Raw genomic sequence first — 26,539 nt, forward strand, 5'->3', positions numbered from 1 at the left:
AAATAACGTAGGTGGTATAGAAATAAAGTAAACGTATGACGAATGCGAAGGTGAAACAATGGAAGCAAGCTATCTGGAAAGTCCCGAACGATAAAACAAAGGAAGATGGCAACAAGACAGCAGGCAAAGATAGTATAAAGAGAGATGAATGAAGAGGGGCTGAATGAAAAATCATGCAGAAATATAGGCCTTGCCGAAATAATGCATGGACAACAAAGGAAAATAAATGCTATAAAGAATGAATGATGCAACAAAGGCAGGAAGGAAGCGAGGAAGAAAGCAGCAAAGGCGGGGAAGCAGAAAGGCCGTGAAGAATTAAGGAGGGAAAGAAATGAATGGAAAAGAAGTCAGTGACGGAATCAAAGAAAGAAGATTAAAGATGGAAGGGACGTACTTCTGTATATGGCGATAAGAGTGTGAGTGCGTATATAAGGAGGGAGGCTGGAGGAAGGGGGGGGGGGGTAGGTGGTGACAAAATGGCGGCTGCCATAGCCAAGCGGTCCGCGCATGCCCGGCTCGGCAGCGCCGCGACATGTCAAAGGTAATGCGAGGCGACGCCGGGGATCCCCCAGTGCTTCGTCTCTCAAAAGGGAGTCGCGGCGCGGCCGCTCCTCAGAGGCGCCCGTAATGAGGTTGAACAAACTCGATTTTCAATCGGGACCGCTTGTGCGTCTCGCCGCCGCCGCCGCCGTGCCGCCGAGGAAGCGCCGAACCCCCTTCTTCTCTCACCCTTTGACAAGCGCCGCTTGCGCTGTATTTGGTGCCGTCGACTTCGGCGAAAAAAAAAAAAAAGAAAGAAATTGTGTGCCCACTCCCAGGACACGCGTTACTTCCTCAGTCGGGATACGGCTCTTCCTTATTTTCCTTGACAAACGCCCTGCGCTTCCCGCCGTTCGGGCTCTGCATTCACTCGAGTCACGCGCCGAGAACGCTCTTCATTCTTTATTTTTTTCTCTTTCTATTTGTTTCTTTTACCTCCTAAGTGTTCGGTTCGATTGTGCTGCTGCTGCTTCTTAGCCATCCGCTCTTTTCGTTTACTGAGCCCCTCTTCTTTTTTTTTTTTTTTCGTCCCCGGTTCCCGTTTTTGAGCAAGAGTAAACAGGTCGATGTAGAGGGACCGTTCGTTGTGACGAATGGTCTAATACGGAATGGGAAAAAAGTTGCGCTTGCGAGCGAATAGCAAGCTATAAAAGGCCTCCTCCATCCCATTTCCATGTACCGAAACGTTTACACGTGGGATAAATGGCGGAAGAAAAGCAGAGATGAAGGGGTCCCCTGGTGATAGGCGACGCGTAAATTCTTAAGGATTGGGAGGTGGAGGAGGAGAATGATTACCTTTCCTCGACTTGAGGTAGCTGTTCTGGCCGTTCCAGCGCCGGCTGACACGGTTTTGCACACTCCGCTTTGAGTGGACCTCTGCATGAAAAAGAGAGGCAGAAATGAACGTTCGACAGGACTGGCGTGGCTCCGTTACAGAAGTCCGGAGTCATGCAGAAAAGCAAATTTACAAGCGCTTTGCCGGCTTCTGCGCGTTCGAGTATGCAACGCAAGCGTTAGTAGCAAAAAAAATTTTTTTGTAAAGGTGTAAAAGCAACGTCAAAATTTCAATTATCTTGAACCGCTGTACAACCATTCGTTCGCTTAAAATTTGGGAAAGTTTATTGTTACCATTAGGTTTACTGCGAAAGATACTGAGAAACAGAGGATGAATAAAGCTTAGGGAGATAACAACCCAAAATAATTCTGGTTGTGGCAATGTTAAAAGAACCAACCAATCAAGCCATACGTGTTTTAAAACTCTCGTCTGCATTTGTTAGGCAGTGAAGAGGTTGACAAAGGCTTGGCAAATATCTACAAAGATTCCACAGCTACCTTGGTTCTCGACAAGAAAAGTAGAAAGTTACCTATCAAGAAAGGAGTCAGGCAAGGAGATACAATCTCTCCAATGCTATTCACTGCATGCTTAGAAAAAGTCTTCAAGCTCTTAGACTGGGAAGTCTTAGGAGTGAGGATCGACGGCGAATATCTCAGCAACCTCTGATTTGCTGATGACATTGTCCTATTCAGCAACAATGGGGACGAATTACAAGAAATGATTGAGGACCTTAACCGAGAAAGTGTAAGAGTGGGGTCGAAGATTAATATGCAGAGGACAAAGATAATGTTGAATAGCCTGGCGAGGGCACAAGCATTCAGAATCACCAGTCAGCCTCTAGACTCTGTAAACGAGTACGTTTATCTAGGTCAATTACTCACAGGGGACCCTGATCACGAGAAAGAAATTCACAGAAGAATAACATTGGGTTGGAGTGCATACGGCAGGCATTGCCAAATCTTGACTGGGAGCTTACCACTGTCGTTGAAAAGAAAAGTGTACAATAATTGCATTCTACCGGTGCTAACATATTGGGCAGAAACTTGGAGGTTAACAAAGAAGCTCGAGAACATTTATTTATTTATTTATTTATTTATTTATTTATTTATTTATTTATTTATTTATTGACTTAATTAAAAATAATTTTTAAAGTGTAGGCAACAAGTATCGTATATTACCGGCTTCTATACAACGTCCGAGCTACCTTGTATTCCAACGTGCAAAGTTTAATAATGACGTGATGTATTTGTACCGTGTTGGAGTACTGGCTGTAATGACAGAAGGATGTGGGAGCACTGGAGAACCACCATGGCTATCTTGCTTGCAAAAAAATCCCTGCTGTAGTCTGAGCCTTCTGGTCAACCAGCATGACATCCAGCCTTCACGGCAACTCACCGCGAAGCCTGAGCTGAGCGCTAGCCTGGGCCGTGGCGTCGCCGTAGCGCACGAAGCACTGGTAGATGCCTGCGTCCTCCCGCAGCACGCTGGCTATGTGCAGCCGCTGGTCGTCCGATCGCAGCGCCACGCGTGGTGGGTTGGCCTTGAGGGGCGCGCCATCGTGGACCCACCAGGTGGAGGCGACCGCTCCACGGAAACCGCGAGCCGAGCAGTTGAACGTCACCGCTCGGCCCAGCTCGACCCTGGCCTCCTCGGGAAGCACCACGACGCTAGCGTTCGCTTTTTTGGGGGGAGAGGAGGAAAAAATATTGGTAAGGACACGAAATAAAAAGACATAATCGTCGTTACCATTATTCACAGCATCATCCGCGTCAAGTACACGACGAAGGCAGTGAACCCCCCCCCCCCCCTTTTTTTTTTTGTGACCACATTCAAATGATGGCTCATTCGGCGCACCTCATCGCTACCAAATGCATGGGCACTTCTTTGTTTTTGAAGCACGTCATTTTAAAGGAAACCTCGACAACTTGAGGTGGCACGTCGGTGTTGCCTCGCTGTGTGGCATAGAAAATGCACGCACGAAATACACCCGACAACACTTAAAAATAGTCAGCATGAACGCAATGTTCCGCACATGAGTGCAGTAAGCCAGAGAAGACAAACATTGTACAGATGCATAAATAAATAAAAGTCCTGGGAGTTGTACGAGAACACTACAGAAGTTAGGCTTTGCATAAAGTAGAACGCAAGTACACTTTGATAACATATGCGTAATATAACTAGGCCAGACTTACATGACACATATCATCTGCAGTATTGGGACTTTTACATAAGTGGAAAAGATGCACCTATATTATTATTTTCTTCGAAGAAAATTGTCATAGCGACAAGCACATTGCTGAACAACACCACTGTGTAATCATATTCTTAGTTTAGATGGCCGTGATTCGTTACCGAGTCTATTATGAATGACATTCTCTTCCTATGCACAAATAGTGTGTATGAAGCTTCAGAAGAATTCTGAGCTGGGGTAATTCGACATGTGTCGACGATGTTAAAGCAACAAAAGATAGACACGATAAAAAGAAGGGACTGACGCCATAGCCATTGCTTCTCTTTCAGTACGTCCGCCGTCAATGCTTCTCTTGTCGGTGTTTTCGAGTGGTAGCACTTGAGGTAACACAGACTCCCCGTAGGTGTTGACAAATGTATATACACTTTACGTGTTGAAAACATGATTTGCAACAACAGTATTTTCTTTTGCATGAGAAGTAAAATTTCGCTGCAAATAATTACAATCGCACCTTCTTCCCGAGTGCATTGAAAAGTTCTACGTACAGATGAGCGGTCTTCTTTTCTGCGAAATTCACCTCGTACTGCTATGATTTTGTAGACTACAAACAGCTGCAACCCGAAACACGTGCTTCCATGCCACTGCAAAAAGTTTCTCGTCTCGTACCCATTAACGGCAGATTTGAAGCAAAATTGTGAACTCTTTTGAGAACTCTTCGAAATTTAGCACCATTAGGTAATGAACCGGGAGAGGAAGGCGCTTCGCGTAAAATATAATCCGGGTGGCCGAGGGGGCGACGCGTAGCGCAAAAGTGCGCTTCAAAGGCGCGGGAAACACGGCGCGCCACTTATTAAGCGCGATGTACTCGACGAGTGAAAGAGTAGAGGATTTCAGAGCTAATTTCGGAGGCCACGCTCCGCTGTGCTGAGTACGGTGAACGCCACCTGGCGTTGGTAGTGCTTCTTGATGCCAGCGTCCCTTCGAATGCTGGCATCGAGGCGTCGTAGTGCTGAGACCACCGAAGCGTTCACTGTCGGTGCGCGTTAGTGTCATAATGCAGTACTTCTCTTTTCTGCTCGTAGGCGGCGGCACCGCCCCGAGCAAGAGCGCGGGTACACGGAGGAGTGTTAGATATATAAGGCGCGTCTGTGTAGCTCTCTGCAAATGCGTTTGTGGCGCAATGGGTTAAACGGTCGGCGATCTATCGTCGCGGACCGAGAGGTCGTGGGTTCGATTTCCAGATTTTGCATGTTTGTGGAACTTTTTCTTCTGGTTTCTTTCTTTGTATTATGTTCGTGTACATTGTAAGCTGACGTATTTCCGTGACGGAAATACGTCAGTGAAGTCTTGGTGGACCCCGGCATAAAACACTTTCGTGTTAAAAAAAAAAAAAAAAAAGACGCACCCTATACTTGGGGAGCGCGCGCTCTCACTCACCCTCTACAACAATCAGCGGGTTCCGAAATATCCAAGCGTCGCTTCATCATCTCCCGAGCTGCAAACCTTTCGTTCACGACTAAAGCGCAGCCGCCGTGAATCCGCGCTTGATTCAAGCGCTCGTGACCCCATTTGCCCCACGCGCGGACGCGCAAAATAAAGGCGCGCCACACCCCTTCGTCGAAAGCGCCTTTTTTCAATCTTTCACAACTCGGCGCGTTCCCAACACTTCTTTCGCGCCTTGAAAGGTGGAAAGCACGTGCATCGTGAATTCCTTGGAACTTTCCCGGCTGGCGGTGGTGTAGGGTGCAGACACGGCGTCGCCGTTCCGGTAGGCACGGCGGAATGCGTTTCTTAATTGGAAAGGATTAAAAAAAAAAACGCGGGCATGGAAAGTGCGATGACACGATACTTGACACGGGCTACGCGTTTATTAATTCAAATGTACTGCTGGAGAAGACAAGTTGACGGCAGCCGTTTTTGCCTGATTTTCCTTACGAGGTGTTCGTATCGAAATCGCTGGTGGGAAAAGTCATTCCCTTACTATATATGCTCTTATGGATATTTACCGCTCAAGCATTTTGGAAGCTTGAAAAGACAATGAATCGATAGCTTTTGACATTGCAAAGTTACACCTTGCCTAGGAAAGATGCTATAACGAGGGGCTCAGGATGATTCCAAACCACATAAGTCTGCATTACATGTCCGAACATTTTGGGATAGCAAATGTTTCCGCATTCCACCTCCGGTAAAACGCGGCCGTCGCGACTGGAATTTGGATCTAGAAAAAGATCAAGGTAGAAGAAATCGAGAGTGGATTCAAGCTTATCAGGCAAATATTTCAGGGAATTGTAGACAGAACGCTGTGAAAGGAGATGAGTGCCGAAGCGGAAGAGTTTAGTTTTATGCTTGAGAATTCTCGTATACCATACACGCCACATCCTGCGTAGAAAAAAAAAAGAAAATGGAGAGATAAAGGGAAGTCCAGCGGCCACATTATGTTAACTTCATCGACTTGTAAATAACTTGTGTTACCGTACCCGGGCAGGAGAGCTCGAGGGACCAAAAGTAAAACACGTCCTCCTAGGATGACATCGTGCTAATACAAAATTAACAGGAATACAACGGTCTCAAGCTGCCTCCGTGAAGCCCAGAATTTCTAATTCCAAGTAGGGCTCCACCATTGCCTGACGTGATGGCTTTTGTGTTTCCTATGGCAGATAGTTGGGGCGGAGGGGGGGGGGGGGGGTCAACTAGGATTTTTGTGTCTGTCCTTTCCCTTACGCACCATGCCACTACCGGTGTCGAGACGTCAGCCCATTTGCTCATCCTCATCGAATAGTGAAGAAACACAGAAGTTTTCCCCATCACTGTCACTCGGCATAGAACTAATACCCCTGCCAGACGGTGTAGGTGGAAACCGGTGGCGGTAGCCACAGTGATGTCGAGCAACTACAGCTCTTAAAATTTTTTGTGGGGTTTTGGGTGTGACCGTATACCTAGAAATTCTGAACATTGCCCCTTCAGCCACCTGTCATACTTCACCGAGATATACAGCGTAACTCCATGAACAGCTTTTAAAAAAAAGTGTATTTCTAAATGTCGGCCAAATTTCAACAATTTTTCAAGTTATTAATGTTGAGAGGGTACTCCCTTCGAATAACGTACGCAATTCCGGCACTTTTTTGGAACCTCCCTGAGCCCTGTAGCAATGCATTGGTGCTGACCAAAACATTGTTATTCTGCCTAGCTTTTCAATGACGATTTTTTTTTAAATTCTATTCATTGAGTTACCCTGGTACTATGCGGTGAAGTTTGATACATTGCCCGAAAGGGCAATTTTTCGAAAGGGCATTCCTGGATATGACATACGCTGAGAGCGATGGCGTCTGTGCGCTTATTTAGGAGGCAACAGCAGGCAGTGTTGCATAGAATATCAAGACCAGACGTTGTACACATTGCGAAGTTGTTAACAAGATGGAAGTTCCTGTTAAGAAAGCCCTATGTGCGAAAAGCTCGGTAAGGGCCCTGTTGCGGCTCCGTTACATTACACTGACGCATCATAGCTGGGACGCATTGCAGCTCGCGTTCTCAGCGCCGTTTCGTAGCTATCATTCTCAGCATTCTTCTAACTGAAACGGCTCCTGGTTGTCTTGGATGTCGGTCAAAGAAGTGCCATTCATATGCGGTAGTTGTAGTTGCATATATAGTAAGGTGAATTTGCACAGGACTGCAGGAATTTGTGCAAAGTAAGAGGCATTGGCATGAGCCAGGGGTTGGACTTCTTTCGAAGTAAATGAGTTCAGTCGAGGGATCACTGAACACTGCTGATTTTTTCTAAGCTGATGAACTTTCCTGCGCAACAATGTATCAAGCAAGCTCCCGGCAGCACTGTTCAAGCATATGACATAATGCTTATTGCAATGTCAATGTATTAAACTTTTGAAGCGAAGATGAAATTCTGTGAAAGAAGGGTTTTGTCCAGGAAAGCGAGGGGATCTCATATAAAAATGTCGTTTTTCCCTGGTTGTTTGCATTTGTTGTCTGAGTAATCACAGGCGGGGCTTTAGGTGCGCCCATGGCGGTGCCAGTGCCTGAGTGTTCGCCACACGCTTTTGGTCCTCTTGTCGATTTGTGACATCGATGGCTCCACCTTGGTTGCTTATCTTTGTTGCCTGGGTTAGCTGAGGGAGTGGCAGGGGACAAAAGCGATGACTTGTTCTCGCAAAAATGGCAATTACCTCGACAAAGGTAAGCGAACGTTGCCCGGACTTGCCACACTGAATTCCAGGCTAATCATAACACAAGATAGTCAGGTTCCACGTGCACGAAACCCTTGTGAAGTCAGTAAAGAAGGCCTTGTCATCAAAAGCCCGCCAAACTTAACGCGCGAGACGAAAACGTAGGGCGTGCGGAAACAACCGGGATACCCCGGGCTCACGCGTAAAATAAAGTGCATGCTAGGCAGATCGCTAACAGTATTAAATTTTTTCCGAACCCTCTATTTCTCTGATTCGTGCCTAATTTTTCCATTCGCTTTTTTTTTACAGGGATGCACGTCGACTTTGCCTTCTTTCGCGTCAACTTTGGTGGCCATGCCTTTCTCTTATTTTGATCAAGAGGCCAGGTGGGTCAATTATGGAGATAGTGCAGTCTATGGTGCCATGTGGTTATGGTCAACAATATTTTCGCTAATCACGTCCATACCATTAATTTTCCTGCTCTCTGACTAGTGCTCGCTTCTTGTCTCGTTGAGACCTACACATTGATACCTTTCTCAGGTTCGTACGACACTCAAAAGTAAGAAAATGGCGCCTTTTGTTTAAAGTTTAAACATAGATAGCCAGATACCCGATACTCCACACCCACATGAAGTCAGAAAAGAAGACATTGTCTTCAAAATGTTCCAGTTACAATTTTCAGTTGTAGAACAATACCCAGCAGCAACCTAATTAAGGCCACTGAACGACAAAGGTTTCGCATTATTACCCGTGCTCTGTGTCAGTCGTGATCCCCCCCCCCCCCCCCCCCAAAAAAAAAAAAAAAAAAAAGCTGGAAAGTTCACATCACACATACTTTCTGAGTACCAGGCACCTGTGACTGCTGTTAACCTCTTCTTCGCCAGAAGTGCGGACGACCTATTTTTAGGGTTTCCGTGGCCTGCCAATCTCCATTTATTATTTCAAAGTTTAGCTGGGGTACTAGTTTCATTAACTCGCGACTGTCATCTTACTCCTGCTGCATCGTTTGTATATTGAAGCTGCTGGCAGATTTTCCGCTTCCACCGCTCGCTCGGTTAAATAATTATTTGATGATATCCGCCACTGTTTTGGAGTGATCTTTAATGCCACGTGGAAGCATTTCTTTTAAATATGCTTTCTTTTTCAAGCATACCAGAGAGATACATGCATCATGTAAGCTTCAACTGAAAGATTTTGTTCTCAGTCAATCAACAAGAGATTAAAAAAAAGAACATGTGGTAGAAACGTCAAATACATGTGACAATTTGAGTACATTAATAATCAATTTAATGAGTCTAGATAGAATTCAAGCATCAATCAACTGAACGAAAACGCACGTCAGCGGCGTAACTTTCATTTTTCGTGGATCCAGCTGCTGGAAGGAACGAGCAAGCGTAGCGCTCGCTCACGTGCTTACGGCTCGCTAGCCCTCTGTACGAGACACTTTTTTGCAAACTAAATTGGCCGCATTAATGGGGTTGGACGGTGTGGCAGCACGAGGCAGCGGCGAGAACCCGACCTCCGACGTCGCCAAGCGAGGTTGCGACCGGGCTAGTAATTACGGCTTGCGAAATTAAACCGCTGCCCAACCCCGGCCCTGGAGTCGCTTTCCCTCTCCGCTCGCCACAACTTCCTCTCCGTTCTTTTCTCCTCCTTCTCCTCCTCCGCTCGGTGTTCTGAAAGCCGTGTTTGCACCCCTCCCCTGGCGCATATCGCGCACTTAAACCGCTTATATATTCACGGAGACACCAAATAATCGCAAGAGCTCATTGGAACTTCCTGCAAGCGTGGTGCAAAAGCTTGTGGCTCTCAGCTTGCTATTATCCCTCTTTGAAAGCTTCATCTGCGCGGCAAAAAAAAAACGCATGAATGCTTCGCTTTAGTCAGCAACGCTTTCATTTCTGTCATTGTTTTTAAACACTTTGCTTTGAACAGAGGTTGGCTCAACGCGTCATGCGCTATGTCACTTCCCTCAAGCGGACGAGAATTTTTCTTTCTTTCAGGCGATTCTCCGCTATGAAAACTTCTTGAAACCTCGTCGAAGCTACTTGCACATGTATAAGAGGAAGTGTGGGAAGTGAGAGAGATGGAGAAGAGGAAGCAGAAGGTGGAGAGGGTCGTTGGGGGCCATCGGGCGAGGGGTCTTGAATCTTTCATCGGCACTATATGCCAACGCGCTTCTACTTCAGAATGCGCGCTCTCTCGCATGCACCTCGTGCCACTGCCTAAAGCGTTGAGTTCTTTCGGCTAAACTCACCGAAGCTTCTGGGCACGCGCGTGTGCAAGCTTCCGCTTTCGCGAAAGACGTGGTGCAGTCTGACGAAACACAATTTTCCACACTCCGCTCCCCCTCGTCTCTTTATTTGTTCTTGTTCTTCATCATCCTAGCAAAAAAAAAAAAAAAAAAACCTTACCCACGGCGCCTCAACCTCCAATGCCCTCGGCTTTGCCCATCTGCTGCTAGCGTATTAAAGCCGGGGGAGAAGCACAGAGAGTGTTTGAGTTGTACCCGATGAAAAGCTGCACCCGGCGCAAATTAAGCGCGCTCGCAGGGGTAGGCGAACTGAACTTCGCGTGGGAGAGCTGGTGTCTGGGGAGAAGATGCGGGTTGAATACGGAAGAGGGTGGGGGAGTCAGAGGGGTCGTGAACGCTAGAGTTCCGGTTTTAATTAGCCCGCAAGCATCTTCTAGTTACGCTCGCACGATATTTGCTTTGTGGTGGTGACGCGAGACTGTTTTAATTTTTCTCGATTGCTCGCTCAGGTCTAAAGTACAGAGTTAGAAAAAGAAGTAAAGAAAAACAAAGTATCGGCAAGGAATAAACCCTAGAAGCTAATACGGATGGCGGGGCATTGAATTCAGCGTGTTTCCGCGTTTCTCTCCTAACAGCCGGCTTCGCGTAGGCGTTTAATGCTGGCGTGGTAATTTGGACGTCATATTTTGAAAGAAAATGCCGGGCTTCATCGACAGCGTTAACGAAATCCGGGCTTCATAATTTGCGCCCCCTTGAAGTTAGGTGAATGAAGTCGCGTTAGCGGCTCTGATGCAACTTGAGGGTCTTCTCTCAGGGTAAACAGAGCACGCAGTTTCTTTCTTAAACGAAAATAATGAAATTGAGAAGGTTCTCTTGTGCGAAGTTATCGGCAGACTTTGACGTTCCTCTTGTAGAAGCCTTAGAGTAGACAACTTTGACAGTCATCAGAACTACGTTCGTTGTGTTGGTCTGTAGGGAGAGGAAGTCCCTGCAATAATGCAGAACTCTAGCATCTAACTTGGCGAACAACAGAAAGGATAATCATCTGTAGAACTGTTAGTAATCACTGATGCCAACAGTCGTTTTTTGGAAGCTATAAAACTTTGAACCGGAGTTTTCCGGCTGTCAGATTTCCCAAAAAATAAAATTAGTTTATGTTCTGCTGTTAATATATATACTAGAGACGCTTCTTGGTGCGTTGAATTAAAGCAAACTCATCACGATATGAGGTAATGCAGCAGCAGATTCACTTCTTTTGCATTTTCCAACACGAAAATTCAATTTCAATGGGGTAATCCGCAGCACCGTAACGGAAGTGTCTACATATATGTGAAACAAATATTAGCGGACCCATTCGGACAGTGTTTTGCAAATAACGTCTTTGTTAGAGCCATTTTGTTAGTGTATGTTTTGTGCGTGTAGTACTTTGCTTTTGTTTTCATCTTAGTCCTTTTCTTTCATCTCTTCGTTACCTCACGTGGAGTAGCCTGCCAGATCTGTCACTAGGCTAACCTCACCGGATATAATTAAACTTTTTTCGCTTGCTCTTTCTCTTCGTTCCTCACAAAATTTAGCAACTGCTGAAGAAGGCGAAATGAAAAGTTTCGCAGTATCCTTGTTTTTAAGCAGCCAAAATATCTGCGATCTGTTGCGCTAAATTTGCGCCTGAGCCATTCGTCGCGTCGACGTTGCCACTCTGTAGTACGATCACAGCCCAACGCGTGTACAGTTTATCAGGATTATCGCAAGGTTTGGTTTCAAAGGCGGAGCAAGTTCGCTGCTCGCTGCTTGTCTTGTGGTGTAGCGATCATTTTTGTCACGGACCATCCGTCCTTCAGTGGCCGTTTGCAAGGTCAATTCACATAGGCTCCGAAGGACGAGGTGAATGACGATTCGGTCACTGACGCATCGGCACAGTATACACACATCACGTTTCCCGTACTACCGCTACCTGGATCACCATCGCTGCTGCTCCGTTCACAACCACATACGAACGGTTGCCCTTCATTAACCTGTTCACTTCAGCCGGCTTCGTCACAGAGGGCCCGGCGGCTGCTGTGTTGGCGCAAGTGTACCTGGTTTGCTGCGCTAACTCTCGCGCACTGGAGTCACGGGGAGTATAAAGCGGCGCTCTCGACCCTGGACGGACCACTGCTAAGGACGATTCGGTCACTGACGCATCGACACTACACGCATCACGTTTCCTGTACTACCGGTACAAAAAAAATCTTCGATAAGTCTCCAACAACTGTAAAAGAGCTTGGAAGTATACTTTTTAGCTTAATAGCAATTTGGAAACCATGGACCACAACATCAACCACAAGCTTGGCACCCTAGTGGGAATTGGTCGAATTTATGAGCGAGCGTTTTGAGGAATTTGAGACGGGACTGGCCGAAACTCGCGGGGAGCTACGCGAGCTCAAGGGAGAGTAAAACCATCTAAAGAAGGAAAACTGCGGAACTTGCCAAACAGCTGCAACGCACCAGAGCAGAACTGGCCGAACTTCAACAGTATAAGTCGAAGAAATAATATCAAGCTGTAAGGCATGCCTCAAACATCTAGCGAGTCACTGACAGGCATTGTTTTCGCCCTCGCCATGAAGGTTGGAGCGGACATAACGGTGAACGATATTGATATCGTACATCGGGTCCCAACAAAAGATAAGAAACAGTCAAATATCGTCATCAAGTTCAGGTTGACTGATGCCCGTGACAAGCTGCACGAATCTACAAAAAAAGAAAAAAATCTCGCTTACCCGCTTCGGACCTGGGGCTGTCTGGATCAGCACCGGTGTTCGTAAATGAACATGCTTGCTCCGAGTATAAAGTATTGCTGGCTAAGGCTAGAGCTGAGAAGAAACGTTGCAACTGGAAATATGCATGGGTATCTCGTGGCCGGATCTTGGCACGAAAGGCTGACAACTCTGAGGTTATCCGCATTGCAACAGAGGCCGACCTTATAATCTAGTTGTTACAAAATGCTGACTGTACACCCAGCTGAGAAATTCTACACGTTAAATCAGCCTCGAGGCATAGTGCACTGCAATGTAAGGAGTATAGCTAGAAATATTGATGCCCTCTGGACGTTTCTGGCGCAGCACAGTTTTCTTTATGACGTCGTAGCGATTACAGAAACCTGGCTGATGCCCGGTGAAACCTATAATATTCCCAATTATTTATTTTTCTCCAGTCCTCGCATTCCTACCAATCGAGGAGGTGGGGCACGTTTCTACACTAGAAACTCTCTTGTACACTGCTCCTCGTTCGACACGTGCGTCAGTGGCAGGTCGAAATTTATGTTCCTTGAACAGGAAAGGTATTGTGCTTGGTGTTGTGTATAGAGCCGCACATGAAGATCGCAACATGTTCCCGAGTGATCTCGAATCTGTTTTATGCTTCTAACCGAAATGAACAAAAATGCAATTATCGTCGGCGATACTAAGATCGATACTTTAGACAACAGCCTTAGCGAATACATCGATTTATTATCTTCATCTGGATTTACGAATCTTACATGTACTCCTACACTAATAGCGGAATTTAGCTCGACATGTCTTGAGCATGTGTTATACAATTTCGCACCGCCTTGTAATCTCGCTGGGGCTTATGACACAGCTGTCGCAAATCACCTCGCCGCTGCTTTCTTATATCGGGCAGACGATAGACGTAAGAATTCTGACAGCATGTGTAAATGTTTGAGGAAAATTGATTACCAGAAATGTACACTTATGCTATCTGAAATCAGATTTCAAGACCTTGATGAAATGGATGCGAATGAACGTTGCCGCAACTTCACGAATAGTACTAAAGCTGTATAAAAGGACTGTAGCATTGCGAAGAAGAAAACATACTATACACACACATTATGCTCTTGGATGACAAAAACTGTACTAAACTTGATAAAAATACGAGATCACTGGCACACTAAAATGAAACAAAACAGAGGGAATGTACCGGGTCTTCAAAATTAGGCTTTACGGAATTTTTAAAAATCGCCTGTGGCGCGTAACATAATGCTTATCGTTGAGCTGGGTTATTCGGAGAGGCGGACATTAGTAGCACGAGAAATCAAAACGCAAATAACGAATTGTAGCCGGTGAGCTTGTCAGGCGTATACACTTGGAATGAATTTCCAGAATGACACCAGTTTGGAGATACGCGCCATCAAACTCTCCGTAAAAATGCACTGTTGTTCCACTTACTTTTTTACCAAACTGCTGTTTTATGCATTGAAGCCCAAAAGTAAATGGAACGCCCATGTATTTCGTTCCACACTTTGGCAAATAGTATTTCTCAACTGGTGTCATCCTGGAAATTCATTTCAAGTGGATGTGTCTTGCAAACTCACCAGCTACAATTTGTAAATTGCAGTATGTGTCGTAAAGTAATTAAATAAAAAGTTCATTAGTCAATTTTTGTTAATTGGTTGAATGTGTGTTTCGATTTCTCGTGCTACAAATGTCCGCCTCTTCGACTAACCTATCTGAATGAAAAGAATTATGTTACCTGCCACAGGCGATATTTAAAAATTCCGTAGAGCTTAATTTTAAACACCTGGTATATTACAGCACTCAATACAGAATCCATGGAAACAAAGCTCTTGCTTTTATGCATAAACAAAAGTAAGCAAATAAAACTCGTGTAGCAGCAAATATAAGAAACTATGGGCTATAGTAAACTCTATAATTCCGTCTACCGCTTCAAATCAGACATTTCCTGATTTGGCCTCCTCCGTTGATAAACATCTTTTATCAGATCGTTTTAACGACCACTTTTGTTCAGTCGGTACTGATTTACTCATACGTATGGGTGTTGCAGATGAACCGTCTTTGCCAGAGTACCATAAATCGACTTTCGGTTTTATAGAAATAAGTAGTGATGAAGTAGTCAGTAAACTTAATTCAATGGATGCTAGTAAGACTATGGGCCTCGACGGCATTCCGCGGGTGTCCATAATTAAAAATAACATTGGTGTCCTAGCTGGTACCTTAGCCTCATTATTTGATAAAGCGTTTCTCACCGGCATGTATCCTGACGTATTAAAGCTTGCCAAGGTGGTTCCTACCTACAAAAGTGGGAATTCTAATGAATAGGCATTCGAGACCGTGGACCACAGTATTTTACGCAAAAAACTAGAAAGAAATGGGTTTAGGGGTGTGTCACTTGACTTCTTCAGAAGTTATCTGAGTGGGAGACGGCAGTGTGTTATCATAGACGAACACGCGTCCAGTTCAGACTCTTTCTGTAGGTATTCCGCAGGGCTCGGTCCTGGGACCCATAGTCTTCACGATATACATAAACAACCTACGTGACTGCCTAAGTAATACCCGTGCCATTATATACGCTGACAATACATCACTGGTGGTTACCGCTGAGTCCATTGAAACCGCCGTTCATATTTTAAAATCAGAATTTGAGCTCGTCAGTAAATGGTTTTCCGCAAATAAACTTTCTTTGACTATTTCCAAGAATAAATATGTTATTTTTGCATTCCCCCGTAGAAATGCTTGAATGTGCCTTCCGGAATATCAATAGGAGATAATGACATAGAAGAAGCCAGTGCAATTCAATACCTGGGTGTAAGATTATATGCAGCATTGAACTGGAAACCATAAGTTGAGAAATTGTGCAAGAAACTTTATTATGCATGTTTTATTCTGTCTAAAGCTTGGCGGCATTTCGAAATGCACACGCTGAAAACATTTTACGTCAGATTTTTCCGGTCACGATTAACTTACTGCATAGAGTCTTGGGGGTACACTTCCAGAACTTACCTTAAACCTATCTCACGACTGCAGAAGCGAACATTGACAATAATGAATTTCACATCCCCGAATGCGCCCACTCGTACTTTGTTTCTGAGCCGCCAAATCTTGCCGGTATTATCGTTTCGAGATTTCCGTGTTGAACTACTTGTACTAAGAGTACTGTCTGGCGTCTCTTCTTTTCCTTCACACACATTTCATACAGCCACAAGTAATAGTCGCTCGGCATCACAGGAAAATTCCTTGTCCCCATGTCCCATAGCGACTATGGCTAGCGTCGCCTTCAGTACGCAGGAGTGAACATTTGGAATAAGATTCCTTGTGCTGTGTTAGAGACGTCCAACCCTTCTAATTCGTTAAAGACATTTTTTTCCTGTTGCAAATAATTACCTGTTGCCTAATGTGGAAACTGTTTCACATTGTCATCCATGTTATTGTCGCCATTGCGTTTGTTATTGAAACTATGAATGGTCGCTTCAGTGAGATGTGCTTTTTAGTTTAATGAATGCTGCTCTTGACATAATAGTCTTGCTTCTCATTATGATTAGCTCTTGTGTACTTGTGTAATTTGTTTTAATACGCTATTACTTTGTGCTTTCAATTTTGCGTCATTTGTATTTTTGTATTATTTCGGTAGTGTTCAGTATGTAACATCTGTCCTCAAATAATTTCAGTGGTATTATTGCATGGATCCATACTAGCCTTTGGCATAAGGATCCTCACAGTGATGCCCTTGTAGTGTGTCAAAGAAATGAACGTAAAAAAAAGAATTTGAATTTGAACAACGGTGCAACCCACCGTGGTGGCTTAGTGGCTTTGGCACTGCGCTGCAAATCCTGAGCACGGGACACGACAGAGGTGTTTCGATGGGGGCGAAATTAAAGATTGGCCATGTACCGTGTAGTGGGTGCACGTTAATGAACTCCAGGTGGTCAAAATTAATGCGGAGTCCCCCATTATACGGCGTGCCTCGTAATCATATCCTGGTTTTGGCAAGTATAGAACCCTACAATTTAGTATAATCTTAATTTTAACAATGGCGCAGCAGCCGCGGTAGTGCACGGCTGCTAGTCATCCAAACATCAACGCGAGAGGGTTGTAACACATATAATTAGACACTGTGTCTATTAGACACGTGTTCACGTGTTTATTAGAACTGAACACGTGAGAATTACTTTTTTGCACGGGCGTGCAAAAGAATAAAGTCAAGTGCCTACTTCCGTCCATGAAAGCAGTGAGGCAATGCTTCTACAAATAAGATCGCATGACCCTTCTCGTTCCCAAATTTCCGCTATTTTAACGTTTCGCTGCTTTCATTCGCATTTAACGCGTGCTGTTGACGGCAGACAAGGAAAACCCCGTCGCTTACCTCAGCAATCGCAATAATTCTTCCTTTCCGACAGTTGCTGGTTACGAAAACAAACCAGAAAGAAAAAGAAAAGAGAAAACGTACACAAGAAGAACCGGCAGTTTCAAGCTTCGGGGGAAACAGCTTGGCAATGCGGAACTGTCGATAGGAATGGCTATCGGAGCGCAACGAATGGCTTCCGTAATAAACGACCGGCTGTGGTGACATTCCCGTGAGTTGGCGCGGAACGCAGTTTTAAAGCCCTCCCCACTGCCGGCGGCTGCTCTCTCAAATTAATGGTTCCCACGAGAATAATTAGAAAGTGCGGCCCCGAGATAAACGACGGAAGCGGTAGCAGTCTTGCTCATTAGTAAGTTAGGTATCGTGTTTTCCCAAAGCGACGAAATCTTCGTTTTGGCCAGAGCCCTTTGTTAACATTACGAGAAGCAGCTGCGCTCGTCCGAGCAGAAATGATCTTGGTTCTGCGCAGTTATCCAATGAATATAACAAATGAGGTAGGTTTCTCCTCTTGTAACATGTTTTCCCGAGACCACGGTAACACTGTTTCTCTCCTCTGTCTATCCTATACGTAGGTTAGGATGGTTGGGGAGCGTCTGGCTGTTTTATCACCATTAAATATTTTTTTATTTTTGTCTACGTTGGCTTTTACCCCGCATGTATCTTTCCTCTTATATATCGACTGTCTTTGAAAAGATAAGTGTACTAGATTCTACCGGTGCTAACATATGGGGCCGCAACTTGGAGGCTAACGAAGAAGCTCGCGAACAAGTTAAGCACCGCGCCAAAGAGCGATGGAATGAAAAATATTAGGCGTAACGTTAATAGACAGGAAGATAGCGGTGTGGATCAGGAAGCAACGGGGGATAGCCGATATTCTAGTTGACATTAGGAGAAAAAAATGGCTCTGAGCAGGTCATGCCATGCGTCGGGCAGATAACGGGTGGTCGTACATTAGAGTTACATAATGAATGCCAAGGGAAAGGAAGCGCAATCGAGGATGGCTGAAAATTAGGTGGGGTGATGAAATTAGGCAATTTGCAGGCGCAAGTTAGAATCAGCTAGGGCAGGAAAGGGTAATTGGAAATCACTGGGTGAGGCCTTCGTTCTGCAGTGCAAATGAAAATAGCTTGCTGCTCTTGCTGCTGCTGCTGATGATGATGACGATGTCCTGTCTTGTGAGTTTGGCATTTCTTTTGAGTGAAACACAGCGGCCTTGTATATTTTGATTAGTAGCAAAAATGCGGTGAGTGTTACTCCTCGAATATGCATGCTGGTCTCAGAACTCAAATTAATAAGAGAAGATTTCCTTTTCTGTGTATAATGCGTTGCTTACGCGCAGAACGTTAAAGATCAAATTGGGAGCTCACGCCATTTGATTGTGTTCCACATTTAAAAAATATATATACTTGCAATGTTTAGTAGTCACGAAGAAACATTTCGTCATATAAACGTAACGTATACAGGCTGCAAGCACCGGTGACGGCAAGCTTTTAAATAACATCTAGTTCTACACACGCTTGCAGCCTTATGTCGTGGCTCATATTTAGCTTCGCGTTATGTTTACTCTGGAAGTTTTTCTTTCAACCTGTTCTCGTAGCACGACAAGGTTTGCGCTAAAAGCTGTAGTAACGAATGTAAGCGAGGGACTATGTATCACACAACGTTCGTAGATTCTCTTACCAAGTCACGCTCTTGTCATCATTCGTGGATTCCACAAAGCGAGAAAGACCGAAGAAAAGGGAAAGGCAGTGAGGTTTACCAGGAGGGAAAATCCGGTTTGTTACCCTACACTGAGGAACGGGAGAGCGGGAGGTAGAAGGATAATAAAGTAGAGGGGGGGGGGGCACGGAGCACAGACACACGACCACTACAGGTCTCTATCACCGAACGGTGTCATAGCTCAGTACAGTATCACTTGCAGCAAAATGAATACCAATTCATGCTACAGCCACTTGTGTATATCTGTTGCCCTTGTAAATTGCAAGTATCCTCGTCGCCCTCAGCTGCAATGGCTCGAGAGGTCGGCATTTTAATATAATTTTCTCTTTTAGCGGTCTTTGACCAAAGCGCTTTCGCGATTGCGAGCGATCAGTCTATGTAGATTGTGGTGAGGATAGTCAGACAGAAGGTGTTGAGCAGCGTCATCGCTACCACAGCCACCCCACATGGCGTTGCCTCTGGGATATGGAAAGCAAAAGACTTCGTAAAAGCCATTCCTTGCCATTTTCGACTCCGGGATACGAAGGCAAAGAGATTAGTTCAGGTGGTGCAGCCGGTTGGCTTGAAAACTTGGGCTGTTGCGGCTGTCATGGCATCTGCTTCGTTGGATACGATGGCGCAAATTTGTTTTAGTTTTTGTTTAGGTTCTATTATGAGCACATTTTGATGTTTTTCTAAAGCATGACGCATGAATAGTGCTAAAGGCATCTTTTTCAAACGAAATAATTTAATTTTCGGTAAATATAAGCTGACAAGAAAGAGATGCCTGCATCGCCCTTGTCTTGCAATTACACATACGAGTATAGCAGTAAATTTAGTAAACGGAGGCCGATATCTATCTACAAGGAGAAGGAGTCCCTTGTGGTGAAAGCAAATAGCCGAACGCTGTTTCGCGTTCCTTCGAAGCGCTCTGGGCGACAGTGAAATTGAAGGATGCACTCAAGATTTTCAAGTCGAGACCGGGGTAGAAACTGCATAAAGACTGAACCAGGGTAAGTGTTTCGAATAGACAAGCCAACGCTTTGATACATACGGACGTAATATTTTAAGATATATGTCTGATCTCTGACAAGTTTTAAACCTATAGCTCCCAACTTCTTTCCTAAAAAAGTGCACAAATCTTTCCATGTTTATTTGATTACAGGAGACTCGTCCAGATTACACAGAGATTAGAAGAGCATATTGCATTTGCATTTTATCCCTTACATTCGCCTAAAATATTAATCAAAACATCTATTCTAAAAAAGAGACTATCCATCGGTAAACATGTCAGATCAAGCGTAATTATCTGAAGAGATAACAAAATAGATCGAAATAGTGCAAGGACACTGTTGAAGTGACGAAACTCAAATGGATAATTGAGCTTAAATACTTCAAAGTGCAAAGTAATGTCGTTTACCCGGAAGCCGACAACTTCGTCGTATCCATAACATATTAATAATTACCCTGTTGCAATGGCTAATCAATATAAGTATCTAGGAGTGCTATTCACATCGAATCTCTCTTGGTCAGAACACATCACGTCCATTTCAGCTAACGCCTCCCGATCGTTGGGATACCTGCGACGCAACTTAAGAAATGTCCCTTCTGTCCGAACGAGAGTTACATAAGCTATAAATGTCCGAACGAAAATGTCCATAATGTCCGAACGAGAGTTACATAAGCTAGCTTATGTAACTCTCGTTCGGTCCCAGCTGGAGTACGCGTCTCCCATTTGGTCCCCTCACCAAAAATACTTAATTGAACTGCTAGAACGGATTCAAAATAGGGCAAGCCGTTTCATCTTAAACTATTACAGCTACCAGTCCAGTGTAACTAAATAAATCTTAAACTTTCTTTACAATCCCGTGAACACTCGCCGAGACATTGCCCTGTTAACACTGTTTCACAAATTCATTCATTCCACTTGAGCACCGGCATGCTTGAAACGACCCTACTCCACGTCACACAGGCTTCATAATCATTTCAGCTATGCCCGCATTTACGGTTCTAGCACACGCATTCCAATACTCTGCCCTTCATCGTGCCGTCAGGTTTTGGAATTCTCTCCCGGATACCATCGCATGCCTGTCCAACCATGATTCATTCTGTGACGCTGTGACAGACTATATGTCTAATAAAATGTGAAATTTTATGATTGTCGCACCACGCATTCTTGTATTTACACTACGTTCTTGCACCTTATAGTAGCGATGGTACCGTTATGTCACCGTTTTTACCGCTATCTTACTATGTCGCGTTAGTACTGCGGTTGACGATCCGGTTGAGTTGTCAATTGCTATTGTTTTATGTATGTGAAATATTCTATGTATTTTCTGTGTGTTTTCTATGTACTGCCCCCTTACTCAATGCCTCAATTGAGGCCTGTAAGGTATTTTTAAATAAATAAATAAATAAATAAATAAATAAATAAATAAATAAAATCCATGTCGCGAACTGGGTTGAAGGTCGCACCTCGTCTTCGGCAATCAAAGCAATATCGTCTGTGCGCTGGACGAGTACGGCTCATTTTGGCGATATTAGCGCGAAAAGCTATAACCAGCACAACTAGTTATAGCTGTTCTAGCGTTATAGTGAGAGCACAGCTCGGCCTTGGTAGTTAAAGGGTTTTAGCAAAACGCTTTTTCCTGCGTAGTAATTTCTTCTCACTTCTCGTATACTTCGCTCGTATTCAGAGCACATCAGCAAGGCCTTGAGAAATTCTACCAATCTTTGAAAACGGATCATGTTGTCTTGAGCAAATGTTAATTGACTTAATTTATTTAGTCACTACATGTATTATATCATTATGTTTATTTGTTTATTGTGTTGCTGATAGGTGGCAGAAATATGCAAATGCAGGTAATCACTCTGGCTCAACCTTTTTTTTTTTTACTACAAATACAACAAAAAACGGCAAAGTTTGAACTTGGTCGCGCAAAGCTTACGCACAGCGAAACTTACTGGTTGCTACTGCTAGGTATTAACTTGGTTGCTTCTAGGTCTTAACTTGGTTTAACTTAACTACGCATGTAGGAAGGTATTCTCGAGCGATCATTTTCGGAGGTACCTTCCCTTTCGCGACATCTCGCGTGACTAGCGCTGGACGCGTCGGCGCCTACGAGCGACAGCGTTCCTGGCATGCCACAAACGCAGGCAGGCTAACCAAGGTTGGCACAGTGCCAAGAACGCTGCTGCTTGCCGACGCCGAACGCGTTGGAGGCTAGCCGCTCGATATCAATCGGCCAGCTTCGCTGTGTCTTGAGCTTTGCGCGGCCTAGTGCAAGCCAAGGTGCAAGCTTTCGCCTTTTTTTTTCTCCTGGCTCAGCGCGCCGCAGAGAGAAGAGAGGCGGGGGTCGGGAAGGCAGGGAGCTGGCGAGGAGGAGACCGCGTGCACATGTACGTGGTCTCCTCCTCCTTCTTCGGGTTGCCATGGCTACGGCGTGGCAGTTTCTTGGCACGCACCACAAATTACGGCTGGCTTAAACAGGTTCGCGGTAAAACAGCTACGAAATGGGCTGAACGTGCTACTTTTTTCCATTCGCAGGAATTTCATAGGATTTTCATGCAACATGAAAAAAAGTCAGTAGTGGCGTGGAAAAGTGAACTAGCTCCTAACGCTTCTTCAAGCTGAGTGCTAAACCACTATTCCACGTCCATTCCTACTGCAATAACAGGGTTATAAGCTAAAAAAATTGAGCTGAACATGGCCATCCTCGAATGAGCATATAACCCTGGGCTGCGCAAAACTATGCGCAATAGGAAGAAAAGGGAATCGGCACGGTGGGTGTGACTAATTAGTATACACGAAAGCTTCGTGACTGATCTGGCTATCAGTTACGTATGCTGCCGCGGGAAAAGAAGACGGTCCGCTATAAAAACGGGGGATGGAGCACCGTAGCCAGGGCCTTTCTATCGACTGATAGAGGGCGAAAAGGACAGAAGTCGGGAAAGGCAACAGCTCAGTAGCGGATACATGCTCTACAAAAACGTGAGGTGGGAGATGGTTCAGCATCTCGAAAAGAAGTGGATTGGGAAAGGAAAGCAGCCACGAGAAACTACCTTAACACCGCTTTTCGCAGTAATTGAGTTAATGGAATCAAGGAGTCACTTAAGTCTACCACACCCTTTTTTTTCTAATACAAGTGAGATGTATCGAGGCACTTACGTCTGACGAGCAGCTCGGTGTCAGTGCGGTCCTCGCCGACGCTGTTGTTGGCCAAGCAAGTGTAGCGACCCTGGTCGGACTCCCTGACAGCGCGGAGGAGCAACGCACCCGTAAGATGCACCGACCCCGACCGCACTGGGATCAGCGTGCCACGCGGTGAGCGCCGAAACCAGCGTGTGGTTGGCGCCGGGTGACCGCGGGCTAGGCACGGCATCTCGGCGTCCTCGCCCAGCGCGGCCTCGACCGACGCCTGGCCCTTTAGGATCCGCGGTGCCAGCTTGCCGTTGGGCTCTGCAAGCATCGCATTGTGAGTAGACGACAATGATCAAATTGTTTCATTTGCGGCTCTAAGCGATCAGCTGCTATTTTCAGGGACATTCCACAGAACCTGGTTACTACGGCGAGCGTCTTACGTGGTTGCTCAAGTCCAATGTCCGTTATGGCGTGGGACCTTGTATGAGAGCAAGAAAGAAAGAATGGAAAACGTTTTGCTATTGCTCGGTGGGTCGTTTTTGGCTTATTTCAAACCGTAAACCCAGAATATACCAGAGGCTCTCAGTTCATGTCCCGTTGTTGATCTCGTCGACGACTGCCTTTAGTTCGCTGTACTATGAACCATCACAGGGCGAGCTTTCATAAAAATTTGCGTCGCCCAAAGTTTCACGAAAGTTTCAGGGAAGAAGATTCGACCCTTTCCCTCGCCGTTCTGGTAAGTGTAACGTAACTGTTCGTTATAACTAGCCAAGTCTATAAAGCTAGTTCGCAACTATGCAGGGTGAATGTAGTCGATACGCGCTCTATCTAACCGAATTCAACCACTCAATTGGCAACCGTTTATGCAGAACAATGGCGGAGAGGAGTAGCAGTGTCAGGGAGTCTGTTTTTTAAGCCTCCTTGAGCATGTCATTTGTAATCCTGTTCATCTAATCAAGTCATTCCTTACCCTTCAAGGCACGCAGTAAGGTGATTAAGACAAGCAAGCAAACGCGTAATATATTAAATAGCTGCGTAATACTGCAAATAGCTATTTATGTGCTCGAAAATTCACTGTACGCGCCCTGCAGGCATATGATAGACGCGCCATTAAGATAGAGGGCAAGTTTACGCCATACAAGATGCACTAGAGAAGATAATTCTTACTGTTACCTAATAAAAAGCGGGCACAGTGAAAAATAATTACCACGAAACTATCTCAACTGAAGGATTGCGGTTGTAGTTGCAGAGCGAGAGACAGAGAAAAGTCATAAGGGAAAGGCATGGAGGTAAACCAGGCTGAGCCCGGTAGGCTACCCTGCACTGGGGAAGGGGGAGAAGGGATTGAAAGAGGAGAAGGAAGAGATAAGTTTACACCTTGCACATTTACACAGTCAAGCGTTCATCGCTGAGTTTCGTCACAGGCGGTCATACAGGCTTGTGCACTTCGAAAAAACGCAGCAGCTGCCTTCGTAGCCCTGTACATAGCAGGCGCACGAGGCCACGGGCCCAAGAGCTTTTCCTCCGTAAAAGGCCTATCGTTGAAGTGCCCCAAAGCAGTCCGAAGGGCAATCCTCTCTTCTTCGTATCTGGGGCAGTCACATAAGAGATGTCTGGTGGTTTCCTCAGCACCACATGTGCTGCAGTTGGCACTGTCCGCCATTCCAATTAGGAATAGTTGTAGCGTTCCTGCCTATAACTCTGGCACTGGCTACACAGATCTTTCAGCGAAAATAGATTTCGTCGCGAATGAAAAAATTTTTCGTTGCAGTAAAACGTTGTCGAGCCTTTTCGGCACGTATATGACATCGCTCTGCCAATTCTTCTCCACTGAGGATTCGTTTTGGTGGCATTTGTCAAGCCCCGTCGCACGCCACCGCGATTGCCGACGACCCACCGCAAGGTAAGCGAGGAGAATCAAACCAATGGCAGACGCCGGCACTACTCTACTCAATCAGCTATCTACTACAACTGTGCTAGCTCGGTCCCGCCGAAACCCCCTGCACTTCTCAGCACTTCTCACCTCTCGTCCACCATTTACATAAGGTACACCTGTCACGGTAGGCAAGGCTATTCCCTTTCAGACAAAACAAACGTCACCTACTGTAAACGAGACGAAGGTTTGATTGGGATGTTCATACAACGTTATGGGTCATCGCCCGCGCTTGCGTCGATAGTTACGTAAGTTTGACGTCAGCAAATTGGAATGAAATCAGAGTAGAATAGCTTTACGTTATAGCCTCCCCGTATGACGGCTTGCGATCAACTGAACTTCTCTCCTCCTTCTCACCTTACAATCTCATTTCCCCCTTCTCCAGTGCAGAGAAGTCAACGAGACTCAGACTGGTTCACCTCCCTGCCTTTCCCTATCATCTCGTTCTATTTATTCACTGGTACATTAGGACGACATTTTGTCGATTTACGGCGCAGAACTTCGTGTCCGTTGATCGATACGCAGTAGGCTCACGTTTTCCACCGATGGTTTCGGACCTACAAGCTCCATGGCGGAATCACTCTTCCCCAGTGTAAGCTGTGCAAAATGTGATTCGGCTTGAACTGAGGTGCATTAAAGTCGCATCGTTGTTTTGAAAGGACCAGTCTCTCTCGCTCACTACGGGGCTTGGTTGATAAGTCCGAGAGCAATGCCACGTTTTTTTTTTTTCAAACTATATCTGCATTCGCAGCTTTTTATAGACCAGAATTTAAAGCTCTCGTAGGTGGCAGCCTTGTTTTACCAGAGGCTGCAGGAACGGCAAAATGAACGGCCAGGACACCGTTCAGTTTGTTCTTATCGCATGCTTGCCGTCAGTGTTCACGAACCCGCAGTCACTGCGCGGCCCACGCTGACAAATGGTGACAGGTCTCGAGAATAAGTACGCTCGCTCTAAACGTGGGTGCGAGTGCAAAAAAACAAAAACAAATTCTGGTCTATAGCGAGATTATCAGTTGAAGTAACAGTTGAAACAGTTGTACCAGGAGTAGCGTAATTCAAGTGAACACAGAATGGATATACATATATGGCATATTGCGAATGTTGAGTGCTTCTTCTGTAAAAACTTACGTGCGTGACAACTTCCACAGTAATCTTCCGCGGTACGAGTTGCTTATAGGGGGTGAAATTGCATTATAAAAATGCAAGTGGGCTGCTCGAACATATAAGAGGCTCCTCCAGATACAACACGGGAATTCATAGTAAGTAAACTTCATAGAGCGAAGACAAAGACGAGGCGGAGTTTAAGTCAATGTGTTGCCCATTTAGTAGTTACCTTGAACGACTATAGGCAACGCCGCATTACGCCGATGTTAGGCCTATGCTTTGCCCATTCAACAGGGTACATTGTACGAGTATAGGCAATGCCGCGTTATTGATGTGACCGTGTCAAATGATTGCGGGAGACAAACACCGGTTCATGAAAGGCGATTCGCGAGCCCGTCTTTCATCGATTACACCGATCCACGTGTTCGACAATCGACCCAACTATTCCCGCGTGACGGGGCGACCAGCCGGATGCTGGCATAGTTCACCGCTTCGTCGTTCGCTCGGTCCTGTTTGATCAGCGAGGACACA

The 26,539-nt window shown here is 45.5% G+C and overlaps 1 protein-coding gene across 1 annotated transcript in view; it reads right to left on the bottom strand.

The window, feature by feature from the left end:
• The window catches only part of LOC119448721 (Down syndrome cell adhesion molecule homolog), a gene marked incomplete at its 5' end in the record, with an annotated part of 259,262 nt that overhangs the window by 107,736 nt on the left and 124,987 nt on the right, over window positions 1-26,539 (bottom strand). Inside the window, 3 exons of the mRNA XM_049666473.1 lie at window positions 1,336-1,416; window positions 2,771-3,052; window positions 22,999-23,289. Coding sequence (XP_049522430.1) covers window positions 1,336-1,416; window positions 2,771-3,052; window positions 22,999-23,289 — 654 coding nt within the window. The remainder of the gene's footprint in view (window positions 1-1,335; window positions 1,417-2,770; window positions 3,053-22,998; window positions 23,290-26,539) is intronic.

This window comes from Dermacentor silvarum, chromosome 4 (assembly GCF_013339745.2).
Source record: "Dermacentor silvarum isolate Dsil-2018 chromosome 4, BIME_Dsil_1.4, whole genome shotgun sequence".
Classification (NCBI taxonomy): Eukaryota; Metazoa; Arthropoda; class Arachnida; order Ixodida; family Ixodidae; genus Dermacentor; species Dermacentor silvarum.